The following is a 16,751-nucleotide window of genomic DNA, read 5'->3' on the forward strand; positions in this document are numbered from 1 at the left end:
TTGAAAGGTGGGGCTTACTCCATGTGCGAGGATGCACGCTGTCTAATGCTTATCGGCCATGGTGAAGCTGCGTATTACTGCGTCGATGACGTGTGCATGGCTTGCCCAATATAAGGCTTCAGGAGCTTGCTATTGTACTCCCTTCCCCACATGCAGAGAACTGAGCTCGTTAGACCCAACCTGTGTAACGATTTAATACGTAGTAGAGACGAGCGCTCAATGATTCCCATTGCAAGTGAGTAATCCGCAGGTGGCGAGTGAAACTGTGTTGCGTCACGTGTAGCGTGATGAGGAATACATACGCACCAAAGACTGCCCTCGAGTCGGGAGCTCCGCAACCTTTTGCCTTCACCCTCCAACTCAAAAGCACCTCGAGTCTTCCTCGACCCAGTCTCAGGCAGACGAAACGCACCCCAAACAACTCAGCCAACATCCGTGCAGGCTTTCTCAATAACCTCCCGCCTCCCTAGGTCGCCGCAGGGACCAGGTCGCCGTCTCCAGGCGCAAAATTCTCTCTTTCTCGACTCTTCACGCGCCCTTCAGCCATGACCGCCGTTGACACACACATTGCACCCCATATACCGCTTCCCGTGCTTGACTCAGCACAAGGAGCACCGAGCGCAGGCACCACCGTCACCAAGGTGGATTCTCCCGTTGACTCTAATCCTCCCAAGCCCGCGACTCCAGCCCCGACCGCAACGCCAGTCGCAACCCCGCAACAACATAAGCCAGCGACCGCAAACATGGCTCCCGTCAAGCCTGGAAAAATTCACCCGCGAAATCACCCCAACCCTACTATGACCTTCCCAGACCGCGTGGAAGGCTTCGTCGATCTCGAAACCCTGACCAAGATCCACAGCGCGCTCTGCGAGAGCCAAGACCCCGAGGACCGCCAACTTGCGTCATGGGTCAAGGAGCAGTATCTGTGGGAGCCGATCGAGAACTCTGCAGCAGGCCGGCCCATTCAGACCCGTGAAGGCTTCGGCAAGTTGGAGACGGCCTATCGCCGCGTGCGCCACCTCACCAACCGGGCCCAGGATAAGTGGCCTTTTTTTGACCGCAACTGGAAGTCGATGAACGCAGCGATGGTTAGGAAAGTCGCTATGGGGGAGTTGGGCATGGCTAGTCCTGCTCCTCAGGCCGCTCGAGGATACCAGGCCGTATCTAGGCAGAATGGCTTTGTTGCTTATCACGGTACGTTTAGCTCTCGCGGTGATTCCTTATTGTCTGTGGTGAACCTCAAGACGCGATCAGCGCAGACACATCTGATCCACCAGTTTCCGCTGTCGCTCTTGCGACTGGTTTACCTGATAATATGGTCGCTAATGGATATTAGCCGCTCCAGAGCAATTGACCACGACACCGAACAATGCTGTCCAGCCGCCGACGCCCACCGTCATTGAGAGCGTTGATGCTAGTGGAGCATCACGCGGACCGACACCCGCCTCCAACATGAACGGTTCCTTCCAAGGTATGATTTCATGAGCTCAACCTATCATTTCTTCTTTTCGTTACAAAGCAGAGAAATGAGCTCTCAAGCGCCTCATATGAAACTACCTTAGCACATTTTTACTGACGTTAAGAAGGAACACCCGCCCCAGAGGCTCCTCAGAAGGCAGCTGCGTCGGATACAACCAATCCCGCGCTTCCCACTCCTCCCACTCCTATGGAGTCGACTTCCCGCGCGACCAGCGAGTCGATGGGCAACTTTGCTAGCGCTGCGATGTCCACATCTGGTACGCTCACAACCTTTTGCTTGCCTTCTTTCGCCCCGCATCTGAGCTGTGTCCCTCGTTTGGCACACCGCCCTCAGCTTCAAGACAATATCTCTATCCGCAAATTCTTGCAACAAAGTATTTATCTCCGCAACTAACATGCCTACAGCCAGCCCTGATCGCCCGCTGATCGCCGCCGACGCCGAACCGGTCCAGACGAACCTCGATGCCCTCCCCTCATCCTCACTGAAGAGGAAGCGCGGTCGCGAGCGGAACGGAGATGGGACCTTTAAGCCCGGCCCACCTAAGAAGCCGCGTGGGAGCCGAACTGGACGAGGAGGTGGCCGTGGAAGAAAGACACGAAAATCAGAGGCACAGGTGCAGTCCGAGGATGAAGCCAATGTGACTCCATCCACCTTCGACGTCATCATGTCCGAGAACGTTGATGACAACGAGACTCCTGAGATCCACACCACTCGTCGCTCCGCTCGTCTCTCTGGTGGGGAGGCTCCGGCTCAGACTGAACGCGCAACGTCCGTAGCGGAAGCCGGAAGCGAGGCAATCGAGGAGGAAAATCATGGACTCCTAGAATCGGCACTGGAAGCCTCTCAAGCGGCGCCAGAGAAGGTTGATACAGCGAAGGCTACTCCAGCAAGGGTCACTCCAGCGACAACTGCTCCAGCGCGGGAGCTTAGCGATGAGGATTTCCTCAGGCTCGGTGTCGCTCACACCTCCGGCCGTCACAAGACCCCTGCGACCGCAACTCCTACTCCATCGATGCCCGCAACTAATGATCTCAGCAACGGTATGCCTCACTCCAATGTCCTTCGGCTCACTGTACTAACTCCCCTTCTAGGCCCACCTCTAGCTGTCCTACCTACCCCCGTCGTTCCGGCCGTCCAAACTGCCCCCGCCGCCACCACCGCCGTTGAGTTCGTCGCGCGCTTTGACTCCCCCAAGGGCGTTATCGAGATTCCGGTCACTCCATCCGCCCTCACCAGCGACCCGACCCTGCTCGCACGCATCCAGCGGTACGCGAACTGGAAGAACGGCAAGGGAGCGAACGTGGATCTTACCTTCGAGCTGTTCACCAGCGTCTTCGAGACGATGTAAAGCATGGACGGTTCTCCAAGCGAGCACAAGATGATGTCGAGGTATCTATTACTCCTCTAGAAATTGAGATTCGGATGTACGATATTCGGCGACGGAGTGCGGTGCATGGAGTTACGGGCATTCGGCGTCAAGGACATAGCTCTCTGGCTTCCAGCCTCTTTTAAGGTGGCTTCTCATGCATTTTCATAGGCGATTCAAAATGTGGCCTTCCAGAATGTATTATATGCTGCACTCATCTTTGACTCTAGTGGAAATTAGCATGGTTATGAAGATGCTGCGTCCTTTGTCATGCACCCGTGAGGCACAGCAAGGCTGAAGCAGATTTGGCCCCAAAACGTCCAGTGCAGTCCATTTAAGCTCTCCATGCCAGGCCGCTGGTACCCTATCAGGGGGTCTACATGGTATGAGAAACAAAAGTGGCGTGTGGCGAGGTTCTAGAGCCGATGCTCTAAATACTGCCCGCCCGACTACGACCCTGCGGTGGGGAGTCATTTTCGCAGTCTCCAGCCTCGAACTTTGGATTTTGCGCGTTTACTGTCTATCTTCTGGTCTGGAGATTTTCATACCTAGGTCGGTAGGGGAGCATAGCGACTAATCTCCTTTCCGCAGGTCCGCGAAGGCTGGGTATAGCGAGGAGGCTGAATTGTTATGGAAACCCAACTATCCGCCTTTCGCCAATCCCCGTCTGTAAGTACCTTACATGCCATCCTTTATGTTACACCTAGGTATGTTCTCCTCATCACACCACGCAGGTCGTGCCTTCCAAGCGCTGTGCATTCGGGAAATTTGATGCGCCACGGCTGAGGCTTCTGTGTCTTCCGTGCCGTTCGTTCCTGCACCACGCTCACGCCCGCGAACCCAACCGTCCATTTTCTCGCATCCATTCGGGCCTTCGTGTGCTTTTCGAAGGATGTTTCCGTTCCGAGGGGCCTCGCGATGCCCTGCGCTGCCGAGTCATTCCTCTGCGTCGGCAGGCGATGCCATTGGCCCCGAGACCCCGGATGAGCTGACCAGATGGCCAATATCGGGAGATGAACGACCAGGAACACTCCCACGCGCCTGGCCGCTGGACTCGAGCGCTGCGACTTGGGGACCTGCTGTCTTCGGCTTTCGAACGTCGTGTCGTCTTTCTGGAATAGGATGTCGAATTGGGCGAACGTTCGCTCGGTAGAATCCTTGGAACGAGCTGGAGACTCAATCTCAGCATACGAAGAGCTCGTCCTTCGCTCACATGCTAAGGATTAAACGGCGGGCTATCGATACCTACCGGTGCTCCTCGAATCATCAGGCCTAAATATACCACGCACGAGCATCATGCGTCAATCGATAGTTCGCCAGGAGAACTTTGTTTTTGACGGGGACGGGTTCGCCGTTGACGAGCACGAGCGGCGGCCTCGGCTGCGGAAGGGCGGGCAAAACGGGAGAAAAGAAACGCGCTGGCACTCCCGCATCCAATGAACACTCCACAACGCCCTTCATCGTCGCTGGCTCTCCTTTAGCCGTGCGCGCTGGCGAGCCATCTCACCATCTCGCGCGGGAACGACATGCCTGCCCGCGCCGGCGCATACTCGCATGCGTCCCTCTATACCAAAGCGGGGCCGTCCAGGCACGCATCGCATTCACCACGGGCGTTCTGGACGACGCCATCGAGCGCTCGCTTTTCGTCTCGGGAGCATTGGGCGAGCAATAGCATGGAGTGAAAGGCTCAGTTAATCTCCGCACGAGTGGGCCCCAACGTGCGCACCTCGCGTGAATGTGTGCAGTAGATTAAGGCTGCACTACGCGCTCCCACGGCCCCGGGTCCTGTCTCTTCACCTCCTTTGCTGGCTCTTCCTGGCTTCTGGGTCGCACCCGCAACTGCCAACTTTTTGTGCGTGTGCGCGATACAGTAGTTTGGGTCTGGAGATTGCGAGAAGGGCGAAGACGAGACGGGATGAAGGGTTTGTTTGGCGCTGTTGCGCTGTTCGCTGCGCAAGCTGGCATCCTCGCCTCGCCACTTGCTCCACGGGCGACATCAATCGTGGCGGTTGACCTCGGATACGCCGTCTACCAAGGGACTCGCGATGCCAACAATAGCATCAACATCTTCAAGGGGTATGCTTCTATCTACCGCCGCACCACTGGCTGATTAGACTAACACCATCGCGCAGGATTCGCTATGCCGCTCCGCCGCTAGGAAACCTCAGATTCGCAGCTCCCCAGGCACCCGCAAAAAACAGGACGTCAACCATCCCAGCAACGAGCGACCCACCGCAATGCCCGCAGACTGGCGCTTCAGCAGAGACGCCGGCTAAGTATGCCTTCACTTCTGGGTACGGAAACGAGGACTGCTTGTTTCTGAACGTCTATGCGCCGTCAAGCGCGAAGAACCTGCCCGTCTTCTTCTGGATCCGTTAGTCTCGAAAGCCCCTCCAAATCGCTCCACGACTAACACTGCCCAGATGGAGGGGGATACGGTCTGTTTTCCGCCACAGGCCTCGATCCCACCGAGTTCATGGTGACCAACAATAACAAGTTCATCTCTGTAATCATCCAGTACCGCCTCGGAGCATTCGGTTTCCTGCCCGGAGATGACGTCAAGGAGGATGGCGCGCTGAATGCTGGCCTTCTGGATATGAACTTTGCGCTTCAATGGGTGCAGAAGCATATCAAGAAGTTTGGTGGCGATCCGAACCGTGTCACCCTGGCGGGCGAGTCTGCCGGTGCGGCTGCCGTCATGTATCAGGCGATGGCGTACGGTGGAAAGCAGAACAAGACGCTGTTCCAGAACGTATGCAGAGGTACTGAAGTCGGATTCTAGAATCACGTGCTAACGCGTCCACAGCTCATAGCCGCGAGCCCATGGGTCCCGTATCAGCACGACTACGACGACGAGGTCTCTACCAAGAACTACAACGACTTCGCCGAAGCCGCCGGCTGCTCAAGTGCTGCAGACACTCTTCAATGCCTACGCGACGCCGACAGCTTGGTCCTCCAAAACGCCAGCTTCAAGGTCTCCGAAGCCGGGCCTTTCGGCACCTTCGCTTTCCTCCCCGTGACCGACGGCGCTTTCATTCAGGAACTACCAACAGAGGCTCTGGTTTCCAAATCCGTCCAGGGGAAACGCCTGCTCTCTAGCAATCTCGCAAACGAAGGCGTCCCCCTAAGCCCGCCCACCACCCGAACGCTGCAAGACTTCCGCGACTACATTGACACCACCTTCCCGGGTTTCAGCCCCGCCGACAAAGCCGCCCTCGAAGACGAATACTCCTACGACGGCGACGACGAGCCTGTCGACCCCTCCGCCCCGCTCTACGACACCTCGGGAACCTCCTATCCCACCGCCGTCAACCAATCCGCCTTCGGCACCGGCCAGCAACAACGCGTCTTCAACGTCTTCGCCGAGTACGCCTTCGACTGCCCCAGCTACTGGCTCGCCTCCGCCTTCCCCACAGCGTGGAAATACCAGTTCTCCGCCCCGCCCTCCTACCACGGCTTCGACCTGCAGGCCCTGTGGTCCGGCACCGCGTACCCCGGCGCCTCCTTCAAGCACGCCTTCCGCAAGATCTGGGGCAACTTCATCGTCGCCAACAGCCCCGTCATCAGCGTCGCGGACGCCCAGGCCGGCGCCTCCAACGCCACCGTCCCTGTCGGCAGGAACGGCATGATCCAGTGGCCCGTGTGGAGCGAGAGCAAGCCCGTGCTGCTGAGCCTGAATGCCACGGGCGGCGTGAGGATCCCGGTGAATGTCACGGACGATCTGAAGTATGCGATTTATCTGGATCCCGGGGTCACGAATGTGCTGAAGGTGGCGGATGCGGAGAAGTGGGAGGGAGGGAGGGGGGAGCGGTGCGAGTGGTGGCTGGGCAGGGCGGCGAAGGTGCCGTATTGAATGGGGTAGAAAAGATATCTTCTGTGTAACAAACTAATGTACTCATGCACAAAATCCGTTCAAACTACTCTTCCGCTGTTAACGTCACGTTTCCCTCCCCTCCCCCTTCCCCGGAAAATCCATGCGTTCCGTTCCCGCGACCCCCACGCAACCTTCCTCATTCGCACCCTCATCGTTTCCCCCAACTCCCTACCCCAATTCAGCAACCAATCCCGCCCCCCGTCCCACCGAGTATTCCTCCACCAATGGCTTCGCATCCACCCCTCGCCTACCCCTGCGCTGCTAAATCACCGGAAAGGAAGCTTGGAAGCTTGGCTTGTGCAACGCGATATTGCGCGCGCAGGGAAGGGCAAGCCTGCGTGGTTTTAGCCGCGGTTGGTCTCCTGGACGGACACGGGGACGGATACAAGCGGGAGAAGTGATGGCGATGCTGATTGTTGATTGTTGAAGAGTACTGCGATTGTGAAGCTGAGATTGAGATTGAGAAAGGAGGATGTGATGGAGAGGAGGGAAGGCAAGGAATCAGATTGCGCCATCTATCCGTATGAGACGTTGGTTGGTGGCTGGCAGGAGGAAAGCGATCCCTCCCGCGTCGCGAATCTGAGAGGCAGTCAAAGCGTGCACCGATTGCGCAACAGAAAGGGGAAAAAGCAACGATCATCGCATTTCTCGAGATCCTAACGATGCTCACACCTCGGTCTGAGGACGGACCCTCGCAAATTCAATCCAATGCGATCCAACAAAAAGTCGTCATCATAGAGTACAGCAGTTGAGTGCAAGTGCGAAAGCGATACCGACACCGATAAACTCCTCCGCTAATGATGCCTGCGTCGTTTGCTCGTAAGATGGGAAAAGGTATAACCCAGGGCGGAGCGAGGTTGATTCGTAAACCCGTCAAACTTAACCAAACGTCGATAAAGCCATAATTATGCCCGCTATTACCGCGATGCTGCCAAAATAGAAACTCCAAATGCGCCGTTCGTTTTGCGAGTGCGAAGCGAGGTCCGGGTATATTGCGTTGGATAGCAATGTAGGCTGAATGCCGAAGCGCAAACAGCGCAAACGTGGGTGTTTTTTTTTTTTGCGCTTTAGTTGCTGCTGCTGCAGCGCGGTTTTTTGCGGCTGCTGAAGCGTGCAGCCGTTGTAGATGATAAGATGTTTATCTCCAGTCGGACGTCCCTTCATTTCTTGCGAACTTCCCACACATTCTTCTTGAGACCTGGGCTCTTGGGTCCATTCCTGGATTGGCCGCGAACCTGTCCTTGTGCCGGAATCTCCGCAATGTCGCTACCTGAGCCTGCCGTCTCTTGGGTATTCGTGCGGACCCGCTCCACCGTTTTCCAGAATTGCGCGCGTTCTGGCTGCGCAGGGTTATCCTGCATCTCCGGACTCCACGCAGCGTGTCCCTCTTCCTCAATACCCAGTATAGTGCGCGCCTGGCTGTCGGTGCCAGTCTGGTCGGCGTTGCTGAGGCCCAGCGAGCGGGCGATCCGGCTTCGCCTCGATTCGCCGGAGCCGGGGGTTGCGGTCGTGGAGGGGTGCGACTTGAAGGCTGAGGAGCCAGGTAGGAGTGGCCGGCGTTTCCGCCACATGTGCCAAATTATGGGAAGGTTGGTGCAGAGAATGCCGCCGAGGGGCTCGAAGGCGGAATATGCGCCTAGGGGAACGTATGACCATGTAAAGTCGGGGTAGCCGTGGCCGAGGACGACGGTGAGGCGGATGGAGGAGACGATGCAGGTTCTGTACAAGCAAATATGTCAGCGCCGCTCTTCACCAGTGCCAAACGGAAGAGAATGTGGATATGCATACGCTAAACCGATCGAGAAGATCAAGCATAGAAGAAGCTTCTTCTTTGTCTGCAGTTGCAAGTGCCATATTACTGGTACTGGCATCAGGAAGATCCAGATGTCGGTGATGAGGTTCGAGATGTTGGTGAAGTACGTGAAGGTGACGAGGTGCAGGCAATCTCCCTTGACGTTGCTGTCCCAGAACGCTTCAATGGGCCGGCAAACAAGGGCCAAGGTAACCGTAATGCCGATTCCCCATGCAATGATGAACGCTGCGGTGGCTAATACGACCTTCCGGAACAGAGGGACGACGAAGACGCGGTAGTAGAAGGCGAGAATACCAAGTTTAACAGTGACGAGAGCAATATCGTAAAAATGACTGAAGACGTAGTCGCCCTAGGTCTCGAATCAGTGACCCAATATGAGAGTCCGCCGACATTTTCGCACCTTTCGGACCATCATCAAGTCATGAGGAGCGACAGCGATTACATGCCGGCCCATACCGTGCGGTGGGCCTGGTGTTGTTAGCCTTGAACAATCACTGAACGTTGATATTCCGTACCATATCCCAGGCCACTCGCGCACTGTCCTATCAGACATATCTATCATAAACTATGAGCAGCCGCTATAACAGCCTTTGGTGGAGAACGTACTGTTGCGAAGACAATCAACCAGTCATCCAATGTGATTCCGTTCCTTCCGGCTCTTTTCGCCCATAGCCGCAGTCCTGTTGAGATGGTCGCGCAAGCGATGGGCACACTGTAGACCCAATGTATCTCTGAGACTCTCGAATCATGGATATGCGCTTCCATGTACGCCAGCTCTTCTGGCGTGAAGGCCGACATGGCTCATAATGCGACCTCGGTGGCCGAGTACAAGTGGTGTAAGTGGCGTTGTGGAGGCTGAAGGGCTAGAAGAGCTTCACATCGCTGCCGAAAATTTAGGCGGAGGGAGGCGCTTGATGAGGAATCAGCTAGCAAGATAGTGCCAGGCCGTATGGCGAGCAAATAGCCTGTTGCAGGACGCGCACTCGAGCTGTAAATTGGAAGAGAGGGGCAGGCGTGAGGTTGGCGTACTTCTGCCGCGGTCGATATTATGGTTCGACGTGCGAGTGATCGACCGAGCTAAAAGGAATCGCTCGTGCTCGAATTGCATGCATCGCAACACCGGGGTTGGGCGGGCAAGGCTCCTCTTTTAGCCTACACCCTGGCGGCTTCGGTGAGCGGGACTGGGCCGGCGCACCCTTCGTACGACCTGTCGAGAGTCGCCAGGGCGCCTAGAGCAGTCTCTCGGAGCGTCGTACTGTGCTTGACGAATTGCGCGAAGACTCGAGTTGTTTTTGTGCGACCTCAAGAGTGTTGCTACTCGGCGATTGTGGAGGGCGCTGGCTCCGCTACTCCGTCCCGAGACGTGGACGGCTGGCTGCTTTTCGGTGGCCAGGCCATCCCTGCGCATCATCCTTCGCATTGGCCGTCTAATGCCGCTTCATTTGATTGCTGCAGCGTTCGAGGCCCTTTCCTCCATGTTTTTTTCGAAGAGGTAATCCTGTCGCAGGCCAACACTGGGGGCCGGAGTTGAGTTGTGTGGGGCAGCGGTGAACTGGAATTTTGAGGTGGCTTACAGCCCAGCGCCATCTCCCAGCAACAACGCGACGAATCGGCAGGCACCGCCGTCAACGCGATTGCGACGGGCCTCTCATTCGACAGAGCGTCGCCTCATTTGACGCAGGGCGAAACTCTACGCTCAGGAGCTGCTGGCGTCGGTCCGGCCCGCGTGATTCCTTCAAATTTGTGTCGAATTCGATCTCGCAATGCGCCAATCCAAACGACACGCTTGGCCGCCGATAGATGAAGGTTTTGTATGCCGTGCGCCCGTTTGAACCTTAGTGCTGAGGTTCAGCTGAGGTGCGTCTGACGGCCGTTGTCGTTCGTACGGGTCCATGGTGGGTACGTACACGGAGCGTGACAAATGCTCTGTTCGTCAGCGCACTTCAACCCTCCTCCACGATTCGCGGTCGCCATTGGGAGGCTTGATCGACCGCGACCGACTCAACGGGATACGTCGCTCACATTCCAGAGCATAACATCAGCCAAGGGCTTCGCATGCCTGTGTAACTGTGATGAGGAACACTCGGGGTGCATCCACGTTATGCAGTCTTACCAGTTTCCCGTTCTGGCACGGCCCGTCGTATCTCTTGAAACGCCCTGTATACCCAAGACTCGTAGGTTACACGGCGGACACGAGAGTCTCAACGTCTTTGTTGCAGGTCAATCGGCGAAAAGAGATCAGGAGGTCGAGGATGCATAGCCTGGGCCACGCAGTAGAACTGGGGTCCACCCTGCGAGATAGATCAGTCTGTTGCTTTGGCCAAATCGAGCCAAGAAAAGGTGGGAAACTCATGAAGGGCGCGTAGAGGTCGCAGAGAAGTGATGTCTAATTTGAGTTTGTTGGGCAACATGATCGAAGGAAGGAGCGCTCTACGCTCGAAACGCTAAACCTTAAATGGGTAGGTCAGATCCTGGACACGGCCCAGACTGGGAACAGCAATCCTCCTGCACAAGGCATCATAGCGACTTCAATTCTATACTTAGAATTGGATTTCGCTACGCAAATAAACTGGCTTAACTCGCTTTCCCACAACCATCAGGCCCTCCATCGTCGCCATGCAACTCTTCTGCATCGACTCCTATCAACGAATATGCAGTCTCCCTCCCGGTAGAGGCTCGACCTTACGGCGCTGCCGGTGAAGCTTATCTGGCAGTGCGTCCGAACCAGGACGGTCCCGGGGATCGCTCTCCATGCATTCAGCCAAGACGTTAAGAATCCTCTCGCTATAGCCTCTAGGCTCATAGATCCGGTCCGGAAATCGCTGCAGCGTGGCTAGGCAGAGGATTGTAAGTCCGAGTTGATACACATCGCTCAGCTCGGAGAAATTAGGATCCTCGGGCGGCAGGAATTCTGGATGTCCTCGTCGCAGAGCAGACTCAACAGAGCGGAGATCGCCCAGCGGGCCTCCCACCGCGCATCCGAAGTCAGCTAGACGCACGTCGGGGTTATCCCGCGACCCCGTGAGTAGGATATTGTCGGGCCTTAAATGGGTTAGCTAACGATACGCGGGAATGGGCAGCTGGACTTGCTTAATGTCTCTATGGACGATTTTGTGCCAGCGCCCCGAGCCGTTTCCATAATGGCAATACCGGACTGCCTCCGCAATTTGCTGGAAAACCTTCCACAAAAATCTTTCATACACAGGGTCCCGCTCCGGGGCATGGCGCCTGATTAGATCATCCAAGTTTCCTAGTTCACAGTATTCGAGCCAGAGACTGGCATATCTCAAGTCGGAGTCGATATAGCTACTAATCAATTCAGTAATATATCGCCCGTTGCGGAGCTGCTTTAGTATCTCGATTTCGTCAGTGGCTCTGGCCGCTCGGACGGCGTCGCCCTCGATCTTCTTCTCGATGAGTTTCTTGCCCGTTTCTCGGTTGCGCACAAGCAGGATGCCGCCGTTGCAGAGCCCGGTGGTCATCAGCTCTCGCTCCACAGAGTAGATGTTAGGTTTGTTAGAGCGCGGGGCCATATTGCACTTATTGGCGTGTTGGAGAACTCAGGATATGCGGAAGTTGGAGGTGGGGTCATCGAACGATGCTGGTATTTATGTACGGATTCTGGTATGTAAGTGACCTTCAAGCTTCTTCTTCACTTTATCTTGAAATTTGGAATAGCATGTTTATCGCTAACTTCTCCCAGTCCGGCGACGAGGCCATTCAATATGCCCAAGACAGCGCGGCTAACATTCCATGGCAGTGGTGATTCCTGGACCCGACTTTCATATCCAATAGTCACTGCGGATGCTCTAGATAGGATATAACGTAGGCAAAGGGTCTTCATGGTAACTTACGGAAGCAAGAGCGATCGGCCACGCGCTCTGGAGGAATTCTCGGAGCTGCGTGGAGTAGTCACTGTCGTAAGCCATAGGTTTCCCCAAAACTTACTCACTAATAATGAATTTATCTAGATGCCCGGAATTTGAGACATGCCTACGCAAAAGTAAAAACTGCCCATTCGTCGATATTTCCGCTCTTCCCGTCTACATTGTGAGAGGTACATAACTATGTTCCGGCTGTTCATTGTGCTTGCACGTCTCCACACTCTAGGCCTTCCTCTTTAAAAGCACCATTATCTCAATCTCCCAGGATCACAACACCAAATCCCTTCCAATAAACTTCTCCAGCCCCAAACATGTCTTCCAGCAGCGCGACGCACCGCTTCAAGGAACTCCACGACCTACGCGGCTCCTTCCTCGGCGCCAACAACGCCGGCATCTACCTAGTCGAAGACGCCATAACAGGCAAGTTGTGCATCGAAAAGCGCCTCAAGCTGTTCGACATCGAAGACGGCTACGCTAAGCGCGAGATCGAAGTCCTGCACCAACTGCGCTACCACCCCAACATCAGCCATCTGGTCGACTTCACCCTCGACGAAGAAGGCTATATGGACGGTGGCTGGCCCAGCGCTACTATCTGGACTGAGTACTGCACTGAAGGCTCGCTCCAAGATGTAATTTTTGCCTATTTCAACGCGCGTGAGAGCATTCCTGAAGCGTTTCTCTGGCACGTTCTTGCTTCGCTGGCTGAAGCAGTGCGGTATTGTCAGAGCGGGACCGCGGCCCTTTTGCCGGATCAAATGCGTTGGAATCTTGTGTACCACAGGGATATCCAACCCTGCAATGTGTTCCTGACCTTAGAAGGCTGCACAGATATCGATGGTCCGTACCCGCGCGTCGTCCTCGGGGATTTCGGCTGCTCCACAACTCTGCAGCACATAGCCTGCGGGGACTCCCATCCCTTGTATGTTTCGCGCCAGGACTCGCGCTTCGAGCCGCCCGAGGCGCCGGCGTTTAATATGCGCAGTGATATCTGGCAGATTGGTATGGTGCTGTATTGCTTGATATTCGTAATGGATGCACCGATCAAGCGCTGGGATCCGGTTAAGCGGATCAGGGAGGAGCCAGCGTACTCGAGCCAGCTGAAGGAGCTGGTATGTAGATGTATGGAGGAGGACTGTGAGAAGAGGATTGGAGTTGAGGAGCTGGTCCTCAGGATTGAAATGGCGAGGGAGAAGCTTAATGTGTAATGGGGAGGGCGCCGCTGGATTAGGAGGGAGTTAATGGTATACTGTTGCTGAAATGTTAATCGTGTCTTAGATTATCTAATAATGTACCTTGAAGCATCCCAAGTACCGCATTCCTTCTGCTGGACCTTTGGCCATCCCGTAATCTATGCCCTTGAACGGCATCCGTGAATCGATGTTGTTGTAGAAGAAGGCCGAGAACGTGGCGAGATCGAAAACAACGTGGTTTACTCTAACGCGGTGTCCGATACATTGTGGATGTGGTAGATGGGGTTCTCGAAATGTTAGTTTCTCTCCGGCATTGTTTACTCCATGGACTTGTTCACAATCCAATCCACATCGTATCGTAAACCCATCAAGTGCACAAGAAGCCATCTTAATCGTCTACGCACACTTCGTACAGGCAAACCGAAGCATCGTCATTACTCGTCAGTGTTCGCTTCCTCCCGTCAGTCATGGCGCCATTCCCACTTCACAATGCTCTTCATCAGCACGTCCAAGGTCTGATTGCGACGCTGGGATCCTCTTTTGGGGCCCTCGTCCTGACCGACTCCAGCAGCCAGCAAATTGAAAATCTCAAACCACAACAGTTCGCAAAACGAGCGATTCCCTCTGATCCAGTCTCAAACCCCCAAGAAACCTCCCAAGGAGTGAAGAGGAAATTCGACGAAGAAGACGAGGAGGAAGAAGAGAATGACGAGGCTTTCGAAGTCAACCCCAGCTCCGCCTTCGGCAGGTTTCTCAAGGAAAACAAGGGCACCATAAATAACGACGCGCCCCTAAGCACCCACCTCGACCTGTTCCTCTCGCACCCATCGATAGATCTCCAAACCTCGCCCTCAGACTTACCCGACTTCCCGGGTCTGCAGCACGCGTTCCATCTCTGCAAGCTCGCGCTCAGCGAGCCCGGCACGCCCGAAGACGTCGCCTGCACCATGGACATGCTCAAGCAGATTGTATCGGAGACGTGCTAGATAGGCGGTGGGAGATCGTATGTAGTCTGACGGGCGAGAATACCATATCAAACGGCTTCTTCAACCGCGGTATTAATCTGGTACAGGATCTGGAGGAGAATCGGATGTGTGTGCAGAAGCTGCTGCCGCCGGAGCCGTACCACTCCGGATATGTGGAGCGCGAGATCCGGATTTTGAAGGGGATTGAGCATCCGAATATCCTGAAGCTGTACGGCGCTGATCTTGGACAGCATAAGCATGATATCCCATGGACATGTACTGAGTTTTGCGAGGGCGGGACGCTGATGCAGGCGATGAAGCTGTACATCTCAATGGACGAGCACTTCCCTGAGGCGTTTCTCTGGCATCTGTTCGAGAGCTTGGCGGAGGCAGTACGGTATTGCCATAACGGGTCGCGGAAGGGTGAAGAGGGGTATATAGAGTCTTGGGATCCTGTAATCCACCGCGATATCATTCTGACTAACATTTTCTTGCATCACTCCGGAGAGACGAACACGTACGCTATTGTCAAGCTCGGAGACTTCGGCTGCGCCGTTACCCTCGGTGAAGTGCGTGCCAAGAAACTGATGAAGCAAGATCTCCCCGCTCAGGACCCTTTGTACGTCCCTCCCGAGGGTCCTGGGGCTGCGCAATGCTGTGATATCTTCCAGATCGGGCTCGTGATGATGTGCTTCTATACAAGGGTTGAGAAGCCAGATAAAAGGGCCTCGGTGTTCGAACACGACGAGTGGCGGTATGGGTACGATAACTACTCTCAGAAGCTTAGGCGTCTAATTTCCTCCTGTCTCATAGATTACGAACCAGATCAGCCTAGCGCGGAGGTGCTGTTGGAGAGCATCCGTACGACCAAGGCGAGCATGGAGCAAGACGGCGTGTTTCCACTGTTTGAGAAGCTTCTTTCGGATCTAGAGTAGGTATGAATATCTGAGCTGTGTGGCGTCTGAGTGGTTGTTATCGGGGCTGGGAGAGATTTGCGTTTCGTTGTTGTGGGATCAAATCGCTCTGCGAGGATTTGGTGCAAGAGCAAGAGTTCGTTTCGGAAGACATAGCTATGCAAAGCCTACAGTGTCCAAATCGGCATTGAGTAGCAGACAAATAAACACAGTTTAGACTCAAATGCGCGTGGTGCAGAGCACCATGGGCACAAAGAGAACCGTACGAGTTTGACTCGACGGACGAAGCAAGTAATGACCTCATACGGAGGAATGACTGAGATGGAAAATCGAAAGCACAGTGTGGTGAGGCAAGCGGTAGGATGAGGCTGGGAGCGTCGAGAAGTGGAGTTGAGGTTCCAAGGTTGTCGGCGTTGTGCACGGACCAGCCAGAGCACGAATCCATCTTAGTGGCGTTTCCGCCGGCTAGCTCTCAGCTCCGCATCTGCAACCTTCCTCCACACATACGCCCTCTCTCGCACCACTTCATCCACAGCCAGCCAGCCCAAGGGTGACGTCTCATCCTATAACTGCCATGCCCGCTCAGCCCTTTGGCTCCTGCTCGTTTGATGTAGCGAGGGCGTCATCACCTGTCCCTTAAGCTGCCACTTCCCGCTCCTTGGCGCGAGAGCTGAGTGTTGACCGCTCAGACGCGGCATGCTTCTTTTGCGGATAGTGATGATAGCTATGAGGGCCCTCCGCGTCCTTGTGTAATTTTCTTGACTTCGACGAGCGGGCATCGGCGATGGCGGCGCGCATATATGCACTCGGCCTGTTCTGAAGCAAAAACGCGGCACTACCGGGCAGTTCACACGCGGTTCACGTTCAGTCTGGAGTGTCTCAATGCAGCTCTGGAGAAACGCAGCTGCATATTGTCCCAAGAAATCAGGTAGGTCTGGACTCAAACTGTTTGCCTGATGGTTCGAGCCTAGGACACTAGCCGCCCAATCCTAGACGCGTGAACGCTCATGCATCCATTGCTTTCGCGCCTGCATTTCAGCCCTATGGTGTCCTCATTCGAATGAGTATAATCGGCACTTACCGTTCGAATCCAATTCGAGGAGCTTACAAAGCCACCCCTCTGACATTGGTCCTTGGTCTTCTTCTCCGCAGTCTACCGGCCCCCAAAACTTGCCATGGCTTTCGTGAGTTCCACTGACCACGGTTCCACTGACCACGTTGAGATGCATCTTCGTCCAGCCCTCACAAATTCAGCTCCACGATTG

The 16,751-nt window shown here is 55.2% G+C and overlaps 6 protein-coding genes across 6 annotated transcripts; 3 read left to right on the top strand and 3 right to left on the bottom strand.

The window, feature by feature from the left end:
• The first annotated feature begins 348 nt into the window (after positions 1-348).
• BU26DRAFT_609416 (uncharacterized protein) lies at positions 349-3,076 on the top strand. Its single transcript, XM_033835921.1, has 5 exons — positions 349-1,194; positions 1,337-1,471; positions 1,587-1,736; positions 1,885-2,520; positions 2,572-3,076. The coding sequence occupies exons 1-5, from the start codon at positions 546-548 to the stop codon at positions 2,826-2,828; spliced, it is 1,827 nt and encodes a 608-aa protein (XP_033678356.1). The 5' UTR covers positions 349-545; the 3' UTR covers positions 2,829-3,076.
• Positions 3,077-3,480: 404 nt separating this feature from the next.
• Positions 3,481-4,369, bottom strand: BU26DRAFT_116599 (uncharacterized protein). The gene is made up of 2 exons (XM_033819456.1): positions 4,096-4,369; positions 3,481-4,014 (listed from the first exon to the last, which is right to left on the bottom strand). Exons 1-2 carry the CDS (start codon positions 4,142-4,144, stop codon positions 3,539-3,541), a joined length of 525 nt encoding a protein of 174 aa, XP_033678357.1. The 5' UTR covers positions 4,145-4,369; the 3' UTR covers positions 3,481-3,538.
• Positions 4,370-4,562: 193 nt separating this feature from the next.
• On the top strand, positions 4,563-6,699 carry BU26DRAFT_581494 (alpha/beta-hydrolase; the record flags this gene model as incomplete). Its single annotated transcript, XM_033834495.1, has 4 exons — positions 4,563-4,922; positions 4,979-5,220; positions 5,270-5,598; positions 5,653-6,699. The coding sequence occupies exons 1-4, from the start codon at positions 4,762-4,764 to the stop codon at positions 6,697-6,699; spliced, it is 1,779 nt and encodes a 592-aa protein (XP_033678358.1). The 5' UTR covers positions 4,563-4,761.
• An 814-nt stretch (positions 6,700-7,513) lies between these two features.
• Positions 7,514-9,505, bottom strand: BU26DRAFT_116616 (uncharacterized protein). Its single transcript, XM_033819457.1, has 5 exons — positions 9,140-9,505; positions 9,049-9,088; positions 8,934-9,001; positions 8,509-8,882; positions 7,514-8,439 (listed from the first exon to the last, which is right to left on the bottom strand). The coding sequence occupies exons 1-5, from the start codon at positions 9,329-9,331 to the stop codon at positions 7,881-7,883; spliced, it is 1,233 nt and encodes a 410-aa protein (XP_033678359.1). The 5' UTR covers positions 9,332-9,505; the 3' UTR covers positions 7,514-7,880.
• A 1,606-nt stretch (positions 9,506-11,111) lies between these two features.
• Positions 11,112-12,066, bottom strand: BU26DRAFT_609419 (kinase-like protein; the record flags this gene model as incomplete). The annotated part of the gene is made up of 2 exons (XM_033835922.1): positions 11,112-11,575; positions 11,735-12,066. 2 exons carry the CDS (start codon positions 12,064-12,066, stop codon positions 11,176-11,178), a joined length of 732 nt encoding a protein of 243 aa, XP_033678360.1. The 3' UTR covers positions 11,112-11,175.
• A 662-nt stretch (positions 12,067-12,728) lies between these two features.
• Positions 12,729-15,507, top strand: BU26DRAFT_509882 (kinase-like protein; the record flags this gene model as incomplete). Its single annotated transcript, XM_033827177.1, has 3 exons — positions 12,729-13,336; positions 14,023-14,575; positions 14,680-15,507. 3 exons carry the CDS (start codon positions 12,729-12,731, stop codon positions 15,505-15,507), a joined length of 1,989 nt encoding a protein of 662 aa, XP_033678361.1.
• Positions 15,508-16,751: the final 1,244 nt, after the last annotated feature.

The sequence above is a fragment of the Trematosphaeria pertusa genome, assembly GCF_010094035.1.
Source record: "Trematosphaeria pertusa strain CBS 122368 unplaced genomic scaffold BU26scaffold_17, whole genome shotgun sequence".
Lineage (NCBI taxonomy): Eukaryota > Fungi > Ascomycota > Dothideomycetes > Pleosporales > Trematosphaeriaceae > Trematosphaeria > Trematosphaeria pertusa.

What these genes read in the sequence shown, in the direction of transcription:
- BU26DRAFT_609416 (XM_033835921.1), top strand. Translation starts at nt 546, where the DNA reads ATGACCGCCGTTGACACACACATTGCACCCCATATACCGCTTCCCGTG. An exon ending in TGGCTTTGTTGCTTATCACG is followed by an intron (nt 1,195 to 1,336) that starts GTACGTTTAGCT and finishes AATGGATATTAG; the next exon opens with CCGCTCCAGAGCAATTGACC. An exon ending in AACTAATGATCTCAGCAACG is followed by an intron (nt 2,521 to 2,571) that starts GTATGCCTCACT and finishes CTCCCCTTCTAG; the next exon opens with GCCCACCTCTAGCTGTCCTA.
- BU26DRAFT_116599 (XM_033819456.1), bottom strand. Translation starts at nt 4,144, where the DNA reads ATGATGCTCGTGCGTGGTATATTTAGGCCTGATGATTCGAGGAGCACC. An exon ending in TGATGATTCGAGGAGCACCG is followed by an intron (nt 4,015 to 4,095) that starts GTAGGTATCGAT and finishes TTGAGTCTCCAG; the next exon opens with CTCGTTCCAAGGATTCTACC.
- BU26DRAFT_116616 (XM_033819457.1), bottom strand. Translation starts at nt 9,331, where the DNA reads ATGTCGGCCTTCACGCCAGAAGAGCTGGCGTACATGGAAGCGCATATC. An exon ending in CGCGAGTGGCCTGGGATATG is followed by an intron (nt 9,002 to 9,048) that starts GTACGGAATATC and finishes TAACAACACCAG; the next exon opens with GCCCACCGCACGGTATGGGC. An exon ending in ATCTTCTCGATCGGTTTAGC is followed by an intron (nt 8,440 to 8,508) that starts GTATGCATATCC and finishes TTGCTTGTACAG; the next exon opens with AACCTGCATCGTCTCCTCCA.